The 19,650-nt window shown below is 47.5% G+C and overlaps 1 protein-coding gene across 1 annotated transcript in view; it reads left to right on the top strand.

Annotated features, from left to right (window-relative positions):
• The window catches only part of CERK (ceramide kinase), a 52,681-nt gene extending 33,236 nt beyond the window's left edge, over positions 1 to 19,445 (top strand). The window contains exons 8-13 of the mRNA XM_083463595.1: positions 4,807 to 4,959; positions 5,470 to 5,575; positions 9,074 to 9,144; positions 11,456 to 11,664; positions 17,308 to 17,516; positions 19,248 to 19,445. Of these exons, the coding sequence (XP_083319721.1) occupies positions 4,807 to 4,959; positions 5,470 to 5,575; positions 9,074 to 9,144; positions 11,456 to 11,664; positions 17,308 to 17,516; positions 19,248 to 19,332 (833 nt within the window). The 3' untranslated portion in view covers positions 19,333 to 19,445. The remainder of the gene's footprint in view (positions 1 to 4,806; positions 4,960 to 5,469; positions 5,576 to 9,073; positions 9,145 to 11,455; positions 11,665 to 17,307; positions 17,517 to 19,247) is intronic.
• Positions 19,446 to 19,650: the final 205 nt, after the last annotated feature.

Here is a 19,650-nt window from a genome sequence, read left to right as displayed (position 1 = left end):
AGGCTCACTGTTGTTTGCTTCCTGCACAACCAGTCAAACAGGCAGTGGTTGTACATGTAGCATACTCCAGAAGTGCTTGTACCATCCGTGGTGTCACTTCCAAAACTTGCATCGGCAAAGATTTCAAGACCTCCAGTCTTCTGACTGGTGAACCTCAGCCTGTAGTGCATAGTCCCTTTCAAATAGCGGGCTATGCGCTTCAGAGCTTTCCAATCCTGAACCGTAGGATTGTTGGCATGTCTGCTAAGCAGATTACAGCTTACAGCTATGTCAGGTCTTGAACATCTGGCAATGAAATTCAGCTTGCCTAGAACGCATCTGTACAGCGTTGTGTCAGAAAACGCTTCAGCAGTACTGTCTACCTGGTAACCTGTCACCATCGGTGTGTCTGCTGGGTTTGCATCAACCAAATTCAACCTGGTTAGCACATCAGCAATTTTCTGTGTTTGGTGTACCAGAAAATTACCTGCTTGGTCCTTCTCCACCTGCAGAGAAAGATAGTTGGATACCTCACCAAGATCCTTCATGTCAAAGTGCTCCTTCAGCTGAGCTAGGGTGCTTTGGTAAAAAGCCTGATTCTTCCAAAACATCAGAAGATCATCAACAAAACATAAACAATACAGTTTGTTTTGCCCCTCCTCCTTGACAAACACACATGGATCAGCTTTGCCCTGGTGAAAACCTAGAGAAAGCAATGTCTCAGTGAGTTTTGTGTTCCAACACCTGGCACTCTGCTTGAGACCATATAAGGATTTCCGCAGTTTACAGACCATACCCTTCTGTATCTCCATCCCATCAGGTGGAAGCATGAACAGCTGTTCATTCAGAATCCCGTACAAAAAAGCTGTATTAATGTCGTGGTGGGAAACATGCAGTTTCTCCTCCGCAGCGACCTTGAGCATCAGCCGAATGCTCTCATATTTGACTGTGGGTGAGTAGGTCTCGTGGTAATCCTGTCCTGGTACCTGTGAAAAACCTCTGGCAACCAATCTGGCTTTGTGTCTGACTACCTTGCCATTCTGGTCTGTCTTGGCCTTGAAGACCCATTTGCTGCCAACCAGTCTCATTCCTGGGACTACCGGTACCAATTCCCAAGTTTGGTTCCTGTTCAAGGAATCAACTTCAGCCTTCATGGCATTAAGCCAAGGCTCAGCATCTTTAGAGGTTAACTCCTGAACCTCTTTGAAGCTTGAAGGTTCCCACACCTTCTCTGAGCTACCAAGAACAGCAGTTGCTGTCTTAGCAAACTCATCAGCATACCTCTTTGGAGGTCTGCCCTTGGTCGCCCTTTCAGACCTACGTACTAGACGCAAGTCTTCTGGACTCATCTCCTCTTTCTTAGGAGAAAAATGACCAATGGTGAACAGTGGTTCTTCCAGTTCATTGTCAGACGCATCAGATGGTCTGACTGAGGCCTTTGCGCTCTGGTAGTCTGCTGTGTCGTCACTGTCACTGACACCAGCAGCAGCAGCAGCGCCGCCCACTGAACTGGAATCCGAACTCTGATCATCATCATCATCATCATCATCCTCCTCATCATCATCATCCTCATCAGCAGCAGCTTTTTCATCTTTAGCTGCTTGCTTGACATCACCTTCATCCTCCTCTGGGTAACTCTGGAAAATTCCCACATTTTCCCCCCACTTAGGATTGTACTCAACACTCCTTGTGAACTTTATGGATTTTGAGTCAGTCATCCATACCCTGTATGCACCTTTTTCGTACCCCATGAACAAACCATGTGCCCCACGCTTCCCAAGCTTGTTGGTTTGTTGTGTGCGTACCCACATGTCCGAACCAAATATTTTCATGTGTTTGGTGTTGGGTTTCTTGCCAAACATCTTCTCATAGGGGGTACAACCAATGGGTGATGACAATCTGTGATTAAAAGAATAAACCAAATTCCCCAGAGCCTCCCCCCAAAACTTATCAGGGAGATTGGCATCATGCAACAAGGTTTTGATTCCTTGCAGCAATGTTTGATTTGCTCTCTCCGCAAGCCCATTCATCCATGGCGATCTGGGCGTTGACATGTCATGCTGGATTCCCTTCTCAGTCAGGAAAGCTTCAAACTGCTGAGAAGTAAACTCCCCGCCCCGATCAGTAAACAAAGAAGAAATACGTTTACCGTGCACATTCTCCAACCAAGCACAGAATTCCTTAAACTTCAGAAACGCTTGCGATTTCTGTTCGAGCAAATACACATGAATGTACCTGGAAAAGGAATCAATCAGAATCATGAAGTACCTTGCTCCTCCTAAAGAGGGCGCTAGTGGCCCAACCAGGTCCGCATGCACTAGCTGGTAGGGTTTGGAAGCCTGCCTGCTAGACTCCTTGCCTTTTGGAGCAACCTTCACCTTGTTCTCTGCACAAGATACACATTTCATGTGAAATTTACAGGGTTTGATGTTCAAACCCTCAACCACCTCTGGCATCTTGGCCAGTGCCTTCCAAGAGAGGTGACAAAACCTTCGATGCGCATCATGAATGCAACCTGCATGAAGAACTTTGTTAGTTTGTGCAACACAACAAGAATCAGCATTAGATTGAACAGCAGTGTCCTCATAAGTTATATGGAACAAACCATCCATAAACTTTGCATGCAAATAGTCCTCTTTGCCTTTACTGATGACACAGACGCTCCTCTTGAAGGAAATCTGAAAACCACGCCCAGTAAGCTGTGGGACGCTCAACAAGTTGCTTGCAGCTCCTGGAACAAAAAGTACATTACTGATGGTAGTATGCAGACTTGCAAGTTTCACAGTCCCTTCTCCTGCAATCTGCAACGTCCTTCCATCAGCCAGGTGGATCTCAGCTTCCTGTGGCTTGAAGGAGATAAAGAGATGCCTGTCCTTGGAAATATGGTGGCTGGCACCTGAGTCCACAATAAACCTGCCTTTGGCTGTTGGAGCAGTCTTTACAGCAAGCAAACCCTTTTGCAGCTTGCCCCCCTGCTGCTCCTGGCCAGCAGACGTGCCTTTAGCCTTTGGAGAAGCTGTGCCAGCAAGCAAAACCTTGCTTCCCACTGGCGTGGGCTTTTGCAGCTTGCCCCCCTGCTTCTGGTCAGCAGACGTGCCTTTAGCTTTTGGTGAAGCAGTGCCAGGAAACATCGCTTTGTTTTTCTCTGACGCGGGCTCTTCACCCTCCCTCTGCTCCTGGCCATCTGCAGGTGTCTGCCTGTGGTTCTGTTTACCTTTGCCTTTCCGGCCTCTGCAAAGGCGATGGCCTTGGTTCCCATGAGAAACAGAGCTCTCAGCTGCCGACTCCTTGGCTCCCCCTGGAGGCTGGAATGCTGCCTGGGATGACGTGACGGTCAGCTCCCCCTGCAGCTTGCAACCGGTGCCCTCAGCATCCCTGGATTCACTCGCATTCTGGGAAACAGCTAGGACCTCCGATGCAGTCAAACTCTGGGCTGGGATTATTGGTTTGTGAGCTTTCATCAAAGCAGACCACATACCACGTGCAGTGGTGTTGCCAGCCAGCGTCTTAATTTCCTCAAGAGATACGGATAGGACTATTACGTCCATCGCTCTCGAATCATGCGATTTCCATCTCTCTGTCAGAGGAACTGGGGGGGCTTCAGAAACAACATGCCACACCCCAAACTGATGCAGTAAACTCTCACACCATTTTGCCCAGGGTTCATAATTCTGCCCATCCAACTTAGGACACGGAGCAGTTTCTGAGGTCTGTAAGAGATCCATCTCAGCTTTTTACTTGAGCCGTGAGCCCTATGCCTTCAAAGACTCCTTATCTTGGCAGCCCATTAATCACGAACTCTTTGGCTCGGCTCCCAGGCCAATTAAGCCTTGCCGGAGTTCAAAAGCTCTTTGCCGAGGTATAACAGAAAAAGCATCCGTCCCTTTCGCTTTTCCCCCCTTCATACCTCTCAAACGCAGTCTGTTGCAGCTTTACTCTCCTGTAGGTGCCGTGAATCTGGGCCCGAAACCTTGTTGTTGGGAAACTGCCAGGGAGATAACGTCCATCTGAGCCCCCAAGCCGGAGTTCTGGACGTCCATCAGCCTCCCGTAGTCACGCAGATCCAACAGTTAGGGGCACAAAGCCTTTGGAAATTCTTAGCCACATTCCTAGGCTGGTGCACCCTCTTTCAGCAGAAAGCACAGTCAAAAGCTTGCACCGCAGAAGAGCAGAAGAGCATTATTTACAGACTTTATTTAGCGTAGAACAGAACAAAAGAAAACACGTCCATTCTGTGTCAGCATCTCTGGCCAACTGAAAACGAAAGGAAAAACAGCAAGCATAAACATCCTGTGAATAGGACATGCGCAGACTCTGTTGCTTACAAAAGCCTGCTCCCTTTTAAGGTGGAACGGAAATATCCTAACAGTGCCTTCCTATGGCACCTTGTGGCATAAATCTGCTCTAAGGTGGAGAGTGGGCAGCCAACAATGCTCTCTGCTGCCTTAACAACCCTGCACAACCCCATCCTGTCCTGGGTAGTACAGCTTCCGTACCACACACATAAGCCATAAGTGAGCACGCTCTCAATGGCACAGTGATAGAAGGCAAGCAGCAGTAAAGGGCGTTTCCGTGTGCTGTGGCTTCCGTCATGGTGCTCCATGCACCAGAAGCGGTTTAGTCCTGATGGCCACATGACCCGGAAAATTGGGCTGTAGGCGAACACCGGCTCCCTCAGCCTGAAAGCAAGATGAGCGCCACAACCCCATAGTCGAATTTGACTGGACTTAACCGTCCAAGGGTCTTTTACCTTTTGCCTCAATGCTGGACTTTCAGGCTGATGCAATTGCAGCCTCCCTTATAATCTGAATTGTCTCTTGTCGACAGGAGACACTCAGCCTCTCGATGTCTCTTCAGTGCATCACCACGACACGTTACTGAAATACTTTGTCTCCCTCTTGGGGTATGGTTTTTACGGCGATATATTAAAAGACAGCGAGGGGAAACGCTGGATGGGACCCGTCAGATACGACCTCTCAGGTAACCTTTCATATTTTGTCCTTCTGTATGAACCTGCAGAGAACCAAGTTGCCAATAAAACCAGTATTTTTCTCTAAGGACAACCATTACTGAGCCAGCCTTGCTATAAGAAGGCTGTGAATGTTACCAGTCTGCAAAAATGTTTACGGGCTTCCTGAGGGCTGGCAAAGGAAAGGCAGAGGGGTTCATCCGTCTGTTAGCAGCCCACTTATGGGCACGGGGGCTCCCACCACATGGGAGACAGAAGGCGCCAGACCCTTCCTCTGCCAACCACTGCATGCGGTGCCATCTCCTACTGAAGCTGCCAGGCTAATGCTTAAATATAGAACTGCATATGAGCCGAACGGTGGGAGAAGGAAGCAACAAGCTTGGGATGTCAAAAAAATCAATAAGAAGATGGCAGAGCGAGTGTCTCCATGCACTTCTGCAAGAGAATTAGCAGAATGGACAGAAATAATTTGTGTTGGTTTATAAGACATCGTCGTTTCTTAATTCTCCTCACCCCCCCAGGTTTCAAGACCTTTCTCTCTCATCATTACTACGAGGGAACAATATCCCTTCTACCAGCATCACACGCCGTGGGGTCTCCAAGAGATAAGAAGCACTGCAGAAGTGGGTAGGCTAAACTATATTGCATTCGGGTGTCGTTGTTTTTAACACATCTGGCTCCCAGGTCACTGCACTGAGTTGTCAGGATGCTCCCAGCAGCTCCCAGCTGGTTGCCCAAGAAAGTACAGTGGTACCTTGGTTCTCAAACTTCATCCGTTCCGGAAGTCTGTTCCAAAATCAAAGCATTCCAAAACCAAGGCGCACTTTGCCATAGGAAGTAATGCAAAATGGGTTAATCTGTTAAAAACAAGCCCCAAAACAGCAATTTAACATAAATTTTACTACAGTGGTGCCTCGCAAGACGAAATTAATTCGTTCCGCAAGTTTTTTCTTTTTGCGAGTTTTTCGTCTTGCGAAGCACGGTTTCCCATAGGAATGCATTGAAAATGAATCAATGCGTTCCTATGGAGACTCCTGGGACAGAGGGGAAGCGCCGCGGGCCTTCCCCTCTGTCCCCGGACCTGTTTTAAAGCAAGGGAAGGGGCAGCGGGGAGAATTGCTTCTCCCCGTTGCCGCCCCTTGGTTCAAAAGGGGTCCGGGGAGAGAAGGGAAGGCACACGCGCGCCTTCCCCTCTGTCCCCGGAGATTGCGGGGCTGGCAACGGGGAGAAGCAATCTTCTCCCCGCCGCCCCTTGCTTCAAAAGAGGTCCGGGGTGCGGGGGCAAGCTTCGTTTTGTGAAGCAATCCCATAGGGAAATTCGTCTTGCGAAGCAGCTCGAAAACGAAAAAACCTTTCGTCTTGTGAGTTTTTCGTCTCGCGAGGCATTCGTCTTGCGGGGCACCACTGTATCTTAACAAGACCATTGATCCATAAAATGAAAGCAATAAACAATATACCTCAGTCACGCAATCAATCAGTCAGTAGCTGAACTGGGTTCCACACAGTCAGAAAAACAAAAACGCAAAATAAATAGCAAAAACAGACAGATCTCAGTGTAACACTCAAAACAGAAGTGTGGCACTCAAATCGGAAGTGTAACTTTCAAAACGGAGCACGTTTGGCTTCTGAAAGAAATTCACAAACTGGAACACTTACTTCCAAGTTTGCAGTGTTTGGGTTCCAAGTTTGAGAACCAAGGCGTTTGAGAACCAAGGTATAAAGACAAGGAAAGGTTTCTTACCATCCTTTTTAATTTCATTCTTTACAGAGAGAGGCTATAGAACTCAGCCTCTTGGATAATGATGTTGTCCCGAGTGAATCTCCACCTCTCCCACTTCCTCATTCATCACTTCTACGAGTGCTGCTACGTGCCCTCTGCCTTTGAGCTCTTTGCTCTCCTACTTTTAAGGCTCGCCAGGTTCTGGGAGATGAAGGGTCTGGAATGTTTTCTAATGACACTGTGTCAGCTGGGTGTTGCTCTGGCTCTCCCATGATTTCCCAGCTTTCCCCCTCATCTGCCTCTGAGCTGCGACCTCCCTCCAACCCGTGATTGCATACACAACGTTGATGCTCACACCAGCTAGAGCAGAAGGTGGAGGGGAAAAAATATGTCCTTTTGCTATGCCTGCGCCTGCAGCAAAGATGCCTGGGATCATTGCTGCCACATGATGGTAGCAGAGCTCGCTCAGGATCCCGAATATCTCTTGCCGCCCCAGCTCCACCTTTTCTCTTCGAAACCCCCTGTTGGGAGGTGTTTTATTTTTGCAGGCTACTGCAGGCAGCAGCCCCTGCCCACAGTAGGAGCAGGGACATTGGGGTGCTCCACACTAGCGGACCTCAGGCACGGTTGGGACACCCTGAGGTCATCCAATTGCCCCTCTAGCACAGGGGTCGGCAAGGTTTACCTGCCATGGGCCGGATTACGGCCACAAAGATTGTACATGGGCTAGACTGGAGCAATGCAGCTCCGGAAATTGCTTCTGCGCAGAAGCGATTTCCGGCGTCTGGACATGCGTACACGCAATTTCTGGTATCTGCGCATGCACAGATGTGATTGTTGGAAAAACGCCCGGGAAGGCCACCTCCTTCCCAAGACACCAGGGCCTCTCTCCGGTGGTCACTCTCTGGCTGTAAATCTTCCTCAGTCCAGAGAGACCAGTGATAAGCGACCCCTCCCTCTTGAGAGGAGCACGCTCGTCTTCTGGCATCTCATTGCAGAAGAAAAAGACAACCAGTAGCTATAAACTGCTTTATTTACAGTCCATATATACAGAGAACCCACCAGCATGTCTGCTCTCTCTCAGCAGCAGTACAGAAACAGCATCTCACACAGAAGTGAAAGTAACTTCTCTAGCCAGCGTGAGAGAACCAGCGTGGTGTAGTGGTTAAGAGCAGTGGACTCATAATCTGGTGAACCGGGTTCGCGTCTCCGCTCCTCCACATACAGCTGCTGGGTGACCTTGGGCTGGTCACACTTCTTTGAAGTCTCTCAGCCCCACTCACCTCACAGAGTGTTTGTTGTGGGGGAGGAAGGGAAACGAGATTGTTAGCCGCTTTGAGACTCCTTAGGGTAGTGATAAAGCCGGATAACAAATCCAATCCAATCCAAACTAGCAGTACCCAACAGTACTGAGACTTCCTGTCTCACGCTCTCAGACACTCACATGATATAAACAACCATAGTGCTGCTTGCTGAGCAGCTGGTGAGATAAAAATCCTAACAGTGATTTCCGGCGCTGCTCAGCGAGTCCCTGCGCCGTGCTGTGCCGGTTTAGCCCAGCATGCAGGGGACTCGCCGAGTGGGTAACTCAATCCAGGGACGGCTCGTAGGCCAGTAAAACGGTCTTTGTGGGCCGCATCTGGCCCATAGGCCGCACGTTGCTGACCCCTGCTCTAGCACAACCGATCGTTTTCTGTGTTGGTTCACTGTGAAAGTCAACAAGAAAAAAGCAGTAACAAGAGTCAACAGCTTTCTCTAACTCTTCAGAACCTGCAATGCTTTGGCTGCCAATTATTTCGGTTTTTTTTTTTGTTTTTTGTTTAAAGAACCATTAAGAAAAAAGATAGACATCCATTATAGCACTGCAGGGCTTCAGCTAGAAATTTTGAAGCATGCGACAACTACAGTGGTACCTTGGGTTAAGAACTTAATTCGTTCTGGAGGTCCGTTCTTAACCTGAAACTGTTCTTAACCTGAAGCAGCACTTTAGCTAATGGGGCCTCCCGCTGCCGCCACACAATTTCTGTTCTCATCCTGAAGCAAAGTTCTTAACCTGAGGTACTGTTTCTGGGTTGGCGGAGTCTGTAACCTGAAGCATCTGTAACCTGAAACGTCTGTAACCCGAGGCACCACTGTATTCCAAAGGGAGGCAATCAATTTCATTGTTTGTCTCCAAACAAAATCTCAAATATTTGGAAAATGTGGCTTCAGAACTCAAGATGACTCTGGTACAGAATTCCCAAAGGCTGCTCCAGAGGTTAGCTTGCTTCTCATTTAAATGACATATAAAATGTTGCTTACAACACAGCCTGACATACTGCAGACAATCTGGCTAAACGGATGAAACATTAATGCCCGGTTCAGACTGCAGAGGGGAAAAAACAAGGCTCACTCTTCTTCTCCAGGTGCCACATTTGCAAGCAGAGTAAACAACAGCTGGAGATAGAGCAGAAGAAGAATGGGGGAGAGATTAAAGGTAATTTTATACTATATGGAAGACCAGACCCGGATGGTTAGCAGATTTGTTCATTTGGCCTCTTAATGCACCGGGTGATGTAGCAACAAATGCAAGGGCAAATTTGGATGATTAGAGAAACTGAATTAAACCAGAAGCCCAGAAGAGACTCACATGGGTTTCAGACCAGGTAAGCTTTCTTCAAAGTGATGCTTTTTTGCTTGTCATCATTTATGGATCATTCGGTATGAATGATGAGGGATGTGATGGAAGCTACAGGGCCCTGCAAACAAAATCTGCATTTCATATGTGAGTGCTTTTCTTTCTTCCTGTTTGCTCCACTGAAGTGTCCAACTTAGAATGGGTTGGACTTGCTTCTGAGCAGACATACCTAGGACGCCAGTTGTAGTTGTTTGAACAGAGCTCCTATTGAAATCAAGGGCTGAAGTCATGACTAACTTGCTCCATTGGTTTTTATAGGACCAAATTGCAGATTATTATTATTTATACCCCGCCCTTCCCAGTTCAAAAACAGGGCTCAGGGCGGCTTACAACAAATTTAAAACACTTTTAAAAACTTAATTATAAAAGCAGCATAAAATACAGTATAAAAACATGAATAACAATAAAATTCAAAAATCAATTAGATAATCCCCAAGGCTAGCTGGCCTAATTGGTCCTACTTGGGCCAGCGAGGAGGCCAGGGGAGAATTAGCTGTGGGGTCTCAGAGCAGGTGATCTTCATAAAAGGGGAGGGGGATTGATTGATTGATTGATTGATTGTTTATTGAATTTACATACTGCCCTATACCCAGAGGTCTCAGGGCGGTTCACAGATAAGATCAACATAAAAACCACAATATATATAATCAAAATAAAATCAACAACCCAATAACACACACCCAAAAAAGAGCCACATTTTTAAAAGGCATAGGATGTCAATCAAGTCAACAAAAGGCCTGGCTAAAAAGGAACGTTTTTGCCTGGTGCCTAAAGGTGTTTCATGAAGGCGCCAGGTGAATCTCCCAGGGGAGAGCATTCCACAGACGGGGAGCCACAGCAGAGAAGGCCCTGTTCTCGTGGTGCCACCCTACGGACCTCTCAAGGAGGAGGCACACGAAGGAGGGCCTCAGAAGGTGATCTCAGGGTCTGGGTAGGTTCATATTGGAAGAGGTGGTCCTTGGGGTATTACGGTCCTGAGCCGTTTAAGGCCTTATAGGTCAAAACCAGCACTTTGAATTAGGCCCGGAAACTAATTGGTAGCCAGTGCAGTCGGATCAGGATCAGTATAACAGGCTCAAACTATCTTGCTCCAGTGAGCATCCTGGCCACTGAATTCTGCACCAGCTGAAGTTTCTGAACCATCTTCAGAGGCAGCCCTACGTATAACGCGTTGCAGTAATCTAACCTTGAGGTTCCCAGAGCATAGGCAACAGTAGTTAGGCTATCCCTGTCTAGATAGGGGCGTAGCTGGGCCACCAGCTGAAGCTGATGGAAGGCACTCTGGGCCACTGAGCCTCGAGCGACAGCAAGGGATCCAGGAGCACCCCCAAGCTACAAACCTTCAGAGGAACTGTGACCTCATCAAGAACAGGCAATCTCCCATCCATCCAGGCTGGGGAATCGCCCACTAACAGTGCCTCTGTCTTATCTGGATTGAGCTTCAGTTTTCTGGCTCTCATCCAGTCCATTACCAAGACATCCAGCTTAGTCTGGATGCAACCCAACATGTCCATTTTAAAGTACAGCCACAGACATACTAGAAGAGGTTACCCATAACCCCTGTTGCTCTAGCATCATAAAACTGACTTTGGCAGTACCTTCTATTTTCAAGTAGAGTTGCCCCCCCCTCTTTTTTTTACAATGCAGAAACACTTATTGCTCTGCCTTCTCTTGCCTCTGGCCCCATAACTTTTCTTCTAGAGCAATTCAGTCTCTAGGTAACGAGAGCGAATCAGGTGCCAACAGCTATAAAAGAGCTATAAAAAGCATTCTGATTCCTGCACATCCAAACCTTCTCGAAGATACAAGTCAACACACTGTCTCCTGTCTGACCTCACTTGCCAGTTAGTTTGAAGCCCTTTTCCAAAGGACAAATATGCACAGCCAGTTGGCCTTGTGGACAACCGGTATTTGAAAATGTGCAGTGATTTTAACTTGGATAGCTTGCTAACGAAAGAACGTGTCATAAATTTGTGCCATGGTTTATTATTGCACACGTAAGAGAACCGGCAATGCCGTAAGACACCTTTAGAAATCCAAATCGTGGCCAAATCGTCATGTTTGTGGCTCCCATCCCACTGTCTCTGTGCTAAATGTTTGTGTTTTTAAGGGGATGACAAAGGAGAATGGAAGGTCATCAGAGGAAAGTTTCTGGCCATCAACACCGCAAATATCAGTTGCGCCTGCCCACGGAGCCCGAAAGGCCTTGCCCCAGCTGCTCACTTGGCAGACGGCTCTGCAGACCTCATTCTGGTTCGCAAATGCTCCCGATTCAATTTCCTAAGGTATCTCATCAGGCACACGAACCGGGATGACCAGGTGTGTATCTGCTGTGGCGGATTGAAAGGGCTGAAACATGGGGTGATGTTTAATGCCGATCTGTGCTCCACAAATGTAGATTGGGCATAATTTGAAAGAAGCTCCAATAGCAGCCTACCAGTGGTTTTTTTTGGGGGGAGGTGGGGGAGAGGGAGGAGAAACACCAAGGATTTGGATTGGCTATGGCGTTAAAACCCTTTCCGGCAAAAGTGGAGTTGCCAGCTGCTCGCTTGAATTGGATTTCTGCGCTGCTAATTGGTCTCTGGCAAGGGGGAAAGTTTGGCAGGTGGAAGTTCTTGTAATGTGTTAGGAATCTCAAAAGTAGTGACTGGGGGAGCCAAGTGCTTTATTGATACTGTCCGCGCTATTGCAGAAGCTGGCCAGAGGAGAGAGCTGGCCAGATTTCCACTATCTTTCCCAGCAAGAAGCAAGCGGCCAAAGGGGTCACAGGTCCTACCTGGCTCTTCACAGCAGCGGTGAGGACATTGTGGTCCTTTGTATGTTGTCGGATTCTTGGCCATGCTAGCTGGAGTCGATGGGAGTCAGAAGTCCAGCATCTGGCCCGAGCTGCTCATTTCTCAGGATCAGGCGCTTGAGTTTCCTGACCAGCTTGACTGCCCACCTGCTTGGCTCGCCTATCTTGGCTCAGATCCCTGTCTGGATAGTACATGTTTGCTGCAGCCTCCCAGCTCTGACAGTTCTTCTCTGCTTGCACTGATGCATATTGAACTACCTTCCAGCCCCCTACAGCCGACAAATGAGTTTCAGAATCCACCACCCCCCCAAAAAAATTACTATTATGTTTCCTCTTTTTAAAAGGCCAAATTCAAAACTGGTTAATAACATCGAAGGAAGACAGCTACTTACAAACAAGGCAGTTGTTTGTTTCTCCATTGCTCTGTACTTTATGTACAGTGGTACCCCGCAAGACGAATGCCTCGGAAGACGAAAAACTCGCTAGACGAAGGAGTTTTTTGTTTTCTTAGCCGCTTCGCAAGACGCATTTCCCTATGGGCTTGCTTCGCAAAACGAAGCTTGCCCCACAAGCTCCGGGGATAGCGGGGAAGCGCAGCGCGTCTTCCCCGCTGTCCCCGGACCCCTTTTGAACCAAGGGGCGGCAACGGGGAGAAGCGATTCTCCCCGCTGCCCCTTCCCTTGCTTTAAAACAGGTCCGGGGACAGAGGGGAAGGTGAGCGGCGCTTCCCCTCTGTCCCCGGACGGTCTCCATAGGAAACCGTGCTTCGCAAGACGAAAAACTCGCAAGAAGAAAAAACTTGCGGAACGAATTAATTTCGTCTTGCGAGGCACCACTGTATGATATATACTCCTTGGGGCAGGAGCCTTTTCTTGTTTTACTTAGCGTAAATCTGCAAAGTGCAAAGTGCCACAACCATTTATGGCACTCTATAAATAATGATTTCAGCACCCAGCGTTCCATCAGGCTCCAATAAACAGAACTCCACCCCCCACCCCCACCCAGAGCTGTACAATTGAAGGGATGGGTCTATTGATTTGATTTTTATTTGATATATTATATTTTTACACTGCTTTTCGTTCAAGTGAATCCCAAAGCGGTTTACAGAGAACAGATAACAATAACAGAAAATCACAGGTAAAGGTAAAGAATTCCTGGATGGTTAAGTCCACTGAATTTGACTACGGGGCTGTGGCGCTCATCTCACTTTCAGGCCAAGGGTTCCGGCGTTTGTCTGCAGCCAGATTTTCCGGGTCATGTGACCAGCATGACTAAACCGCTTCTGGTGCAATGGGACACCGTGATGGAAGCCAGAGCACATGGAAACACTGTTTTATCTTCCCAAACATCACAAACGCTGTATAAATCATATAGAGCAATCAACAATTCACCAGAAAAACAATATATAAAACACTATTAACAAAGCAGCAACTAAAAAATATAAGCTGATCATCCCAATTGCAGCAAAAGTCATATATGATTCACAAACCAATACAGCATTTATAGGGACATGGGTGGCACTGTGGTCTAAACCACTGAGCCTCTTGGGCTTGCCAATCAGAAGGTCGGCAGTTTGAATCCCCGTGATGGAGTGAGCTCCCGTTGCTCTGTCCCAGCTCCTGCCAACCTATCAGTTTGAAAGCACACCAGTGCGAGCAGATAAATAGGTGGTGGGAAGGTAAATGGTGTTTCCATGCGCTCTGGTTTCCGTCACGGTGTCCCGTTGCACCAGAGGATGTTTAGTCATGCTGGCCACATCACCCAGAAAACTCTCTGCCGACGAACGCCGGCTCCCTCGGCCTGAAAGCGAGATGAACGACACAACCCCATAATCCCTTTAACTGGACCTAACTGTCCAGGGGTCCTTTACCTTTTACCTTACAGCATTTACAATCTATGGAGCAATATTTGTATGAAACAATAAACTAAGCCCTGCAAAGTTCCTGCGCGCAGTCTCCACAGATAGACACAGACCTGATCCTCAGTGGCAGAGATCACCAAGGGTAGGGATCAAGTTACGATACAATACGATATCTTTATTGTCATTGTCCCATACAGAATAATGAAAAGATCTACATAAGACATTCAAAAACCCCTAAAAACTCTGAAACCCCATTTTAAAATACAATATACTCCCATAGAGACTCCTTATACTGTGTTTAGAACCAGAATTGCATTTGGGTAGAAACTGTTTCTCAGACGGCTAGTCTTAGTCTTTATAACCCTGTACCTTCTTCCAGAAGGCAGAAGCTGAAAGAGATCATTTCCGGGGTGCGCACTATCCTGCACTATCTCTGCAGCTTTCTTATGGCACCTGGAAGCATAGATTTGATCCAAGGTGGGAAGAGTGCACCCAATTATTCTCTCTGCAGTCTTCACAACCCTGGACAGCATTGTTTTCCCCCTGGTACCTGATCCAGTGGCGTCCCCAAATACACAGTTCTCATGGAACATAAGTGAGCAGCTGCCATTCATTCCTAGCGGGGGAAAGCAGCAGACTGCATTTCGGAGATGGGCAGTGTGGAAGTGGGGGCACAACATCCCCACCAGCGGCGCAACCGCAACTTTCACCACGAAGTGGGTGGCAGCAACATCCCTTTTTAACTTTCTAAAGGCAGCTCCAGGACTGCAGGAAAGGAGGTGATATGTTCCTGCCCCACCGCCAGGTCCAAAGCTGGGTTAGAAACTTGGAGAAGAGAATGCCAGATGGGAGGAATAATAATAATAATATAATAATAATTTATTATTTACCGTATTTTTCGTCCCATCGGACGCTCCGTCCCATAGGACGCACCTAGTTTTTTGGGGGGGAAATAAAGGAAACCGAACCAGGTCGAGGAACAGCGGGATGGCGGCGCTGCGCCTCCCTGCTGTCCCCCAAGCTTGTGGGGCTGGCCCATGTCTGCCTGGCGCGAGGGGCGTGCTGCTTCAGGGAGCCCTGCCCGCTGGGCAGCAGGCTGCTATCCGCAGCATGGGGAGCCCTGCGAGGAACTCCTGCAAAGCTCCCCACGCTGCGGAAGTCTGCCTGGCACGGGGGGCGCTCTGCTTCAGGGCGCCCCGCCCGCCGGGCGGCAGGCTGCTATCCACAGCGTGGGGAGCCCTGCGAGGAACTCCTGCAAGGCTCCCCACGCTGCGGATGTCTGCCTGGCGCGCGGGGGGGGGGGCGCTCTGCTTCAGGGCGCCCCGCCCGTCGGGTGCCAGGCTGCTATCTGCAGTGTGGGGAGCCCTGCGAGGAACTCCTGCAAGGCTCCCCACACTGCGGATGTCTGCCTGGCGCGGGGGGCGCTCTGCTTCAGGGCGCCCCGCCCGCCAGGCGGCAGGCTGCTATCCGCAGCGTGGGGAGCCCTGCGGGGAACTCCTGCAAGACTCCCCACGCTGCGGATGTCTTCCTGAAGCCTGGAGGGCGAGAGGTGTCGGTGCGCACCGACCCCTCTCGCTCTCCAAGCTTCAGCAAAAGCCTGCATTCGCCCCATAGGACGCACCCAGATTTCCCCTTCATTTTTTGGAGGGGGAAAAGTGCGTCCTATAGGGCGAAAAATACGGTATACCCTGCCCATCTGGGGGCTTCCCCAGCCACTCTGGGCGGCTTCCAACAAAATATTAAAATACTGTAATACATCAAACATTCAAAGCTTCCCTAAAGATCCCCTCAAATCCTTCTCAGAGTAGGTAGGTCATATTTGGTTTGGCAGTGAGGATAGCAGATCAGGAGCAAGCTTTGAAAAAATGTTATCTCAACCTGCCTAGCATCTCACCATGCTGAAAATGTTTCTATTCCATCAGTCACAATTAAGAACACATCTTGCCACCATAGTTTGCTGATTTCCGATGTTAACTTTTCCATATGGTTTTCTTTCTAATTGTATGGTTTTTACATACAATCCTGATATTCTTTTAAAATAAATGGTGGTATATGAATATTTTGTTATGAATAGATTTGATTCATTTCCTACATTATAGTTAAGAATGGGCGAAGGTGCATCTATTGAATATCAAGGAATAAAAGTTGACAGTGCCTCTTCCTGAGCTTGTCATAGGAGCCACTCAAACGCCATTCTAGGGACGGCCATACATTTTGTAATGTGCATTCCATTTACTTTGCAGAGGGTCACTCTCTTTCCTGGATAATGTGGGCAAGTCTCAGTATTTCACACTCAGTTTTCCACCTGTAAAATGGGAATAATTCTGACCTGCCTTACGGGATTTTTAAAGGAGGACCCAGATCCAAGTTTGTTTGTAAATGGCTAGCCACCCACCATTGTTGACATCCAGCTGGTTCAACGTGGCCCAGGTGAACACTGAAGGATAATAATAATAATAATAATAATAATAATAATAATAATAATAACAACAACAACAACAACAACAACAACAACAACAACAACAACAACAATTTATTTCTACCCCACCCATCTGGCTGGGTTTCCCCAGCCACTCTGGGTGGCTTCCAACAAAAGATTAAAAATAGATTAAAAGATCAGTCATTCAAAACTTCCCTAAACAGGGCTGCCTTCAGATGTCTTCTAAAAGCCAGATAGCTGCTTATTTCCTTGACATCTGATGGGAGGGCGTTCCACAGTGCAGGTGCCACTACCGAGAAGGCCCTCTGCCTAGTTCCCTGTAACCTCACTTCTCGCAGTGAGGGAACTGCCAGAAGGCCTTCGGAGCTGGACCTCAGTGTCCGGGTTGCACAAAAGGGTATGAGCAGAATTGTCACAATTTAGATGTGCCGAAGCCATTTGAAATCCATGACCTGCACCTTTCTTTATACTGAACTCTGATGGACTATATGGAATTGGCGGAAATGACTGGAAGAATCCGAGACCAGGGAGAAGAGTCGGTGGAAGAAGATTGGAAGAAATTTAAAGATTATTTACAGAAATATTGCAAAATTAATGAATGTTAGAATGATGTCAGAATGAAGTTAAGTGGTTTAAGCAGCAATGTTATAAAGGTGTATGTAAAAATGGATTATTAACAGGTGAGAATCCAAAGTTATAATATATTAAGTTAAAGGATTAAGATAAAAACAAAGAGGGAAAGAAATTGCTGAATTAACTAACTGAATTGGAATACAAAAACTCTGGCTTGCTTTGAACTAACAGAAGCGGTTTGCTGAGTTTTGAATCAACAAACGCAACAGATTGCCTCTTCTCCCTTCTCTGCAGTTTGACTTCAGCTTTGTGGAGGTTTATCGGATCAAGAAGTTTCAGTTCACATCGAAACATTTAGAGGACGGTGACTGTGATGCCAAGAAAACGCAGAAGAATCGCTTTGGCCATTTCTGCAGAGACCACCCTGCTTGCTGTTGCCTTCCTGCTAGCAGCACCTGGAACTGCGACGGAGAGACGCTGGATTGTTCAACAATTGAAGTCATGTGAGTATCTTCCTTTCTGGGGAAAAAAGGATCTGTGCTTTTAAAGATGCAACAGTTTCACTTGTTCCTTAATTGATGGGAACTGCAAAAAAATGGTCTCCACAGCAGATAAAAATCTGTTATTTGGCGCACACACAAAGCTGTACATGGGAAGTCTTGAAAATGAGAGGTCATAACATGCTTGAATTTTCAGACCTGCCTCTGTGCTGAATAGCAACTTCCTGTGTTGGGGGGAATAATAATAATAATAATAATAATAATAATAATAATAATAATAATAATAATAATAATAATAATAAATTTATTTGTACCCCGCCCATCTGGCTGGGTTTCCCCAGCCACTCAGGGCGGCTTCTACAGAGACCAAAAATACGCTAAAATGTCACACATTAAAAACTTCCCTGAACAGGGCTGCCTTAAGATGTCTTCTGAATGTCAGGTAGTTGTTTATCTCTTTGACATCTGATGGGAGGGCGTTCCACAGAGCGGGCACCACTACCGAGAAGGCCCTCTGCCTGGTTCCCTGTAGCTTTGCTTCTCGCAATGGCCCATGGTGCTGGACCGCAGTGTCTGGGCAGAACGATGGGGGTGGTGACGCTCCTTCAGGTATACTGAACCGAGGCCGTTTAGGGCTTTAAAGGCCAACACCAACACTTTGAATTGTGCTCGGAAACATACTGGGAGTCAATGTAGGTCTTTCAAGACCGGTGTTATATGGTCTCGGCGGCCGCCCCCAGTCACCAGTCCAGCTGCTGCATTCTGGATTAGTTGTAGTTTCTGTGTCACCTTCAAAGGTAGCCCCACGTAGAGCGCATTGCAGTAGGAAGGCAGAGTTACAGTTCATTGGCACCTCAGTGAGGGAGGAGGAAGTTAAAGCCCACTTCTCACAGTCTTTATCCTAATTCAGAGGACCCAGCAGCTGCTTTTACAGTTTCAAAATGGTACATGCAACCCCTCGCTGCATGTTTAGCATCACACATAATTTGGCCCTTTGTCTTGAGGAATATAAAGACTAGTCGAGTGGATGTTCAGTTAATGAGTCCTGACGTATGTTTGTGGGAACTGACCCCAAATTTGGCTGGACCGTGGCCAAAATGTTTTCTTTTCTTTCATAGTTCTGCAGAAATCTGTAAGCGGTTTGTAATTCCCAACCAAAAGGGAAATGTAATGCAATATTCCACATTCCAAACTGAACAATACTCACTCGAGTCGTACCTTGGTTCTTAAACAGAATTATTTCCAGAAGTCCGTTTGACTTCTGAAAACATTTGAAAACCAAGGCACAGTTTCCTATTTGCTGCAGCACCTTCCTGCATTCAATCGGAAGCCGTGTCGGACATTAGACTTCCAAAAAATGTTTGCAAACTGGAACGCTCACTTCCAGCTTTGTGGAGTTTGGGAGCCAAAATGTTCAAGTCACAAGGCGTTCGAGTACAACTGTACTAATAATAGCAACCATAATAATGCCACATTTTAAGTAACATAATTAAATATCTCTGAAAAAAATCCACAACAGCCCTGGTCATTTATTCCCTGCCTCTCATCTTGGGAATGCAAGCTCTTCACCACCAATATGACAAGGCAACCATGACTTTCTCTGACTTTCTCTGGGGTGCCATTGTGAACAGCCAGTTCCCCTGGAAGAGCAAAGGGGTTTGCTCCTCCTGATGACGGGCCTAGTTCACAATTAATACATCTGCATTTATTCCGCACTTTTCTTCCCTTTTGCAGGGTCCACTGCCAACTCATGAAACTGTTTGCAAGAGGAATAGAGAGGAACTCCACACTTGAAGCAATTCAGAGGCAGCTCTGCTGAGCAAGTTAACCGAAGCCCGTTCTCCATAAAACAAAACGAAGAGCAAGCAACGGAAGGCAACCGCCTGGACGAACAAGCGTCTCAGGCCCGTCAATAAACGTTTTAAAGCTGAAGACGTTTTTGTGGTAAAAGAATCCATTTTGGTAATATGCATTCTCTGCGAATGCCTTCGAAGATTTTAGACTTAATGCACGCCAGGCTACTGTTTTGTGAAGAAAGCGAGGCTGTGTACACATCACCTCAAGCAGAGGCGCCAACTTGTGCCCAAAATTGAGGGGGCCCAGTGTGCTTGTGACATCATGCATGCATGTGACATCG

The sequence above is a fragment of the Podarcis liolepis genome (assembly GCF_965112155.1).
Source record: "Podarcis liolepis genome assembly, chromosome: 10".
NCBI lineage: Eukaryota > Metazoa > Chordata > Lepidosauria > Squamata > Lacertidae > Podarcis > Podarcis liolepis.
Note: the sequence above shows the minus strand (reverse complement) of the source record. Positions and strands in the feature narration are given on the sequence as shown.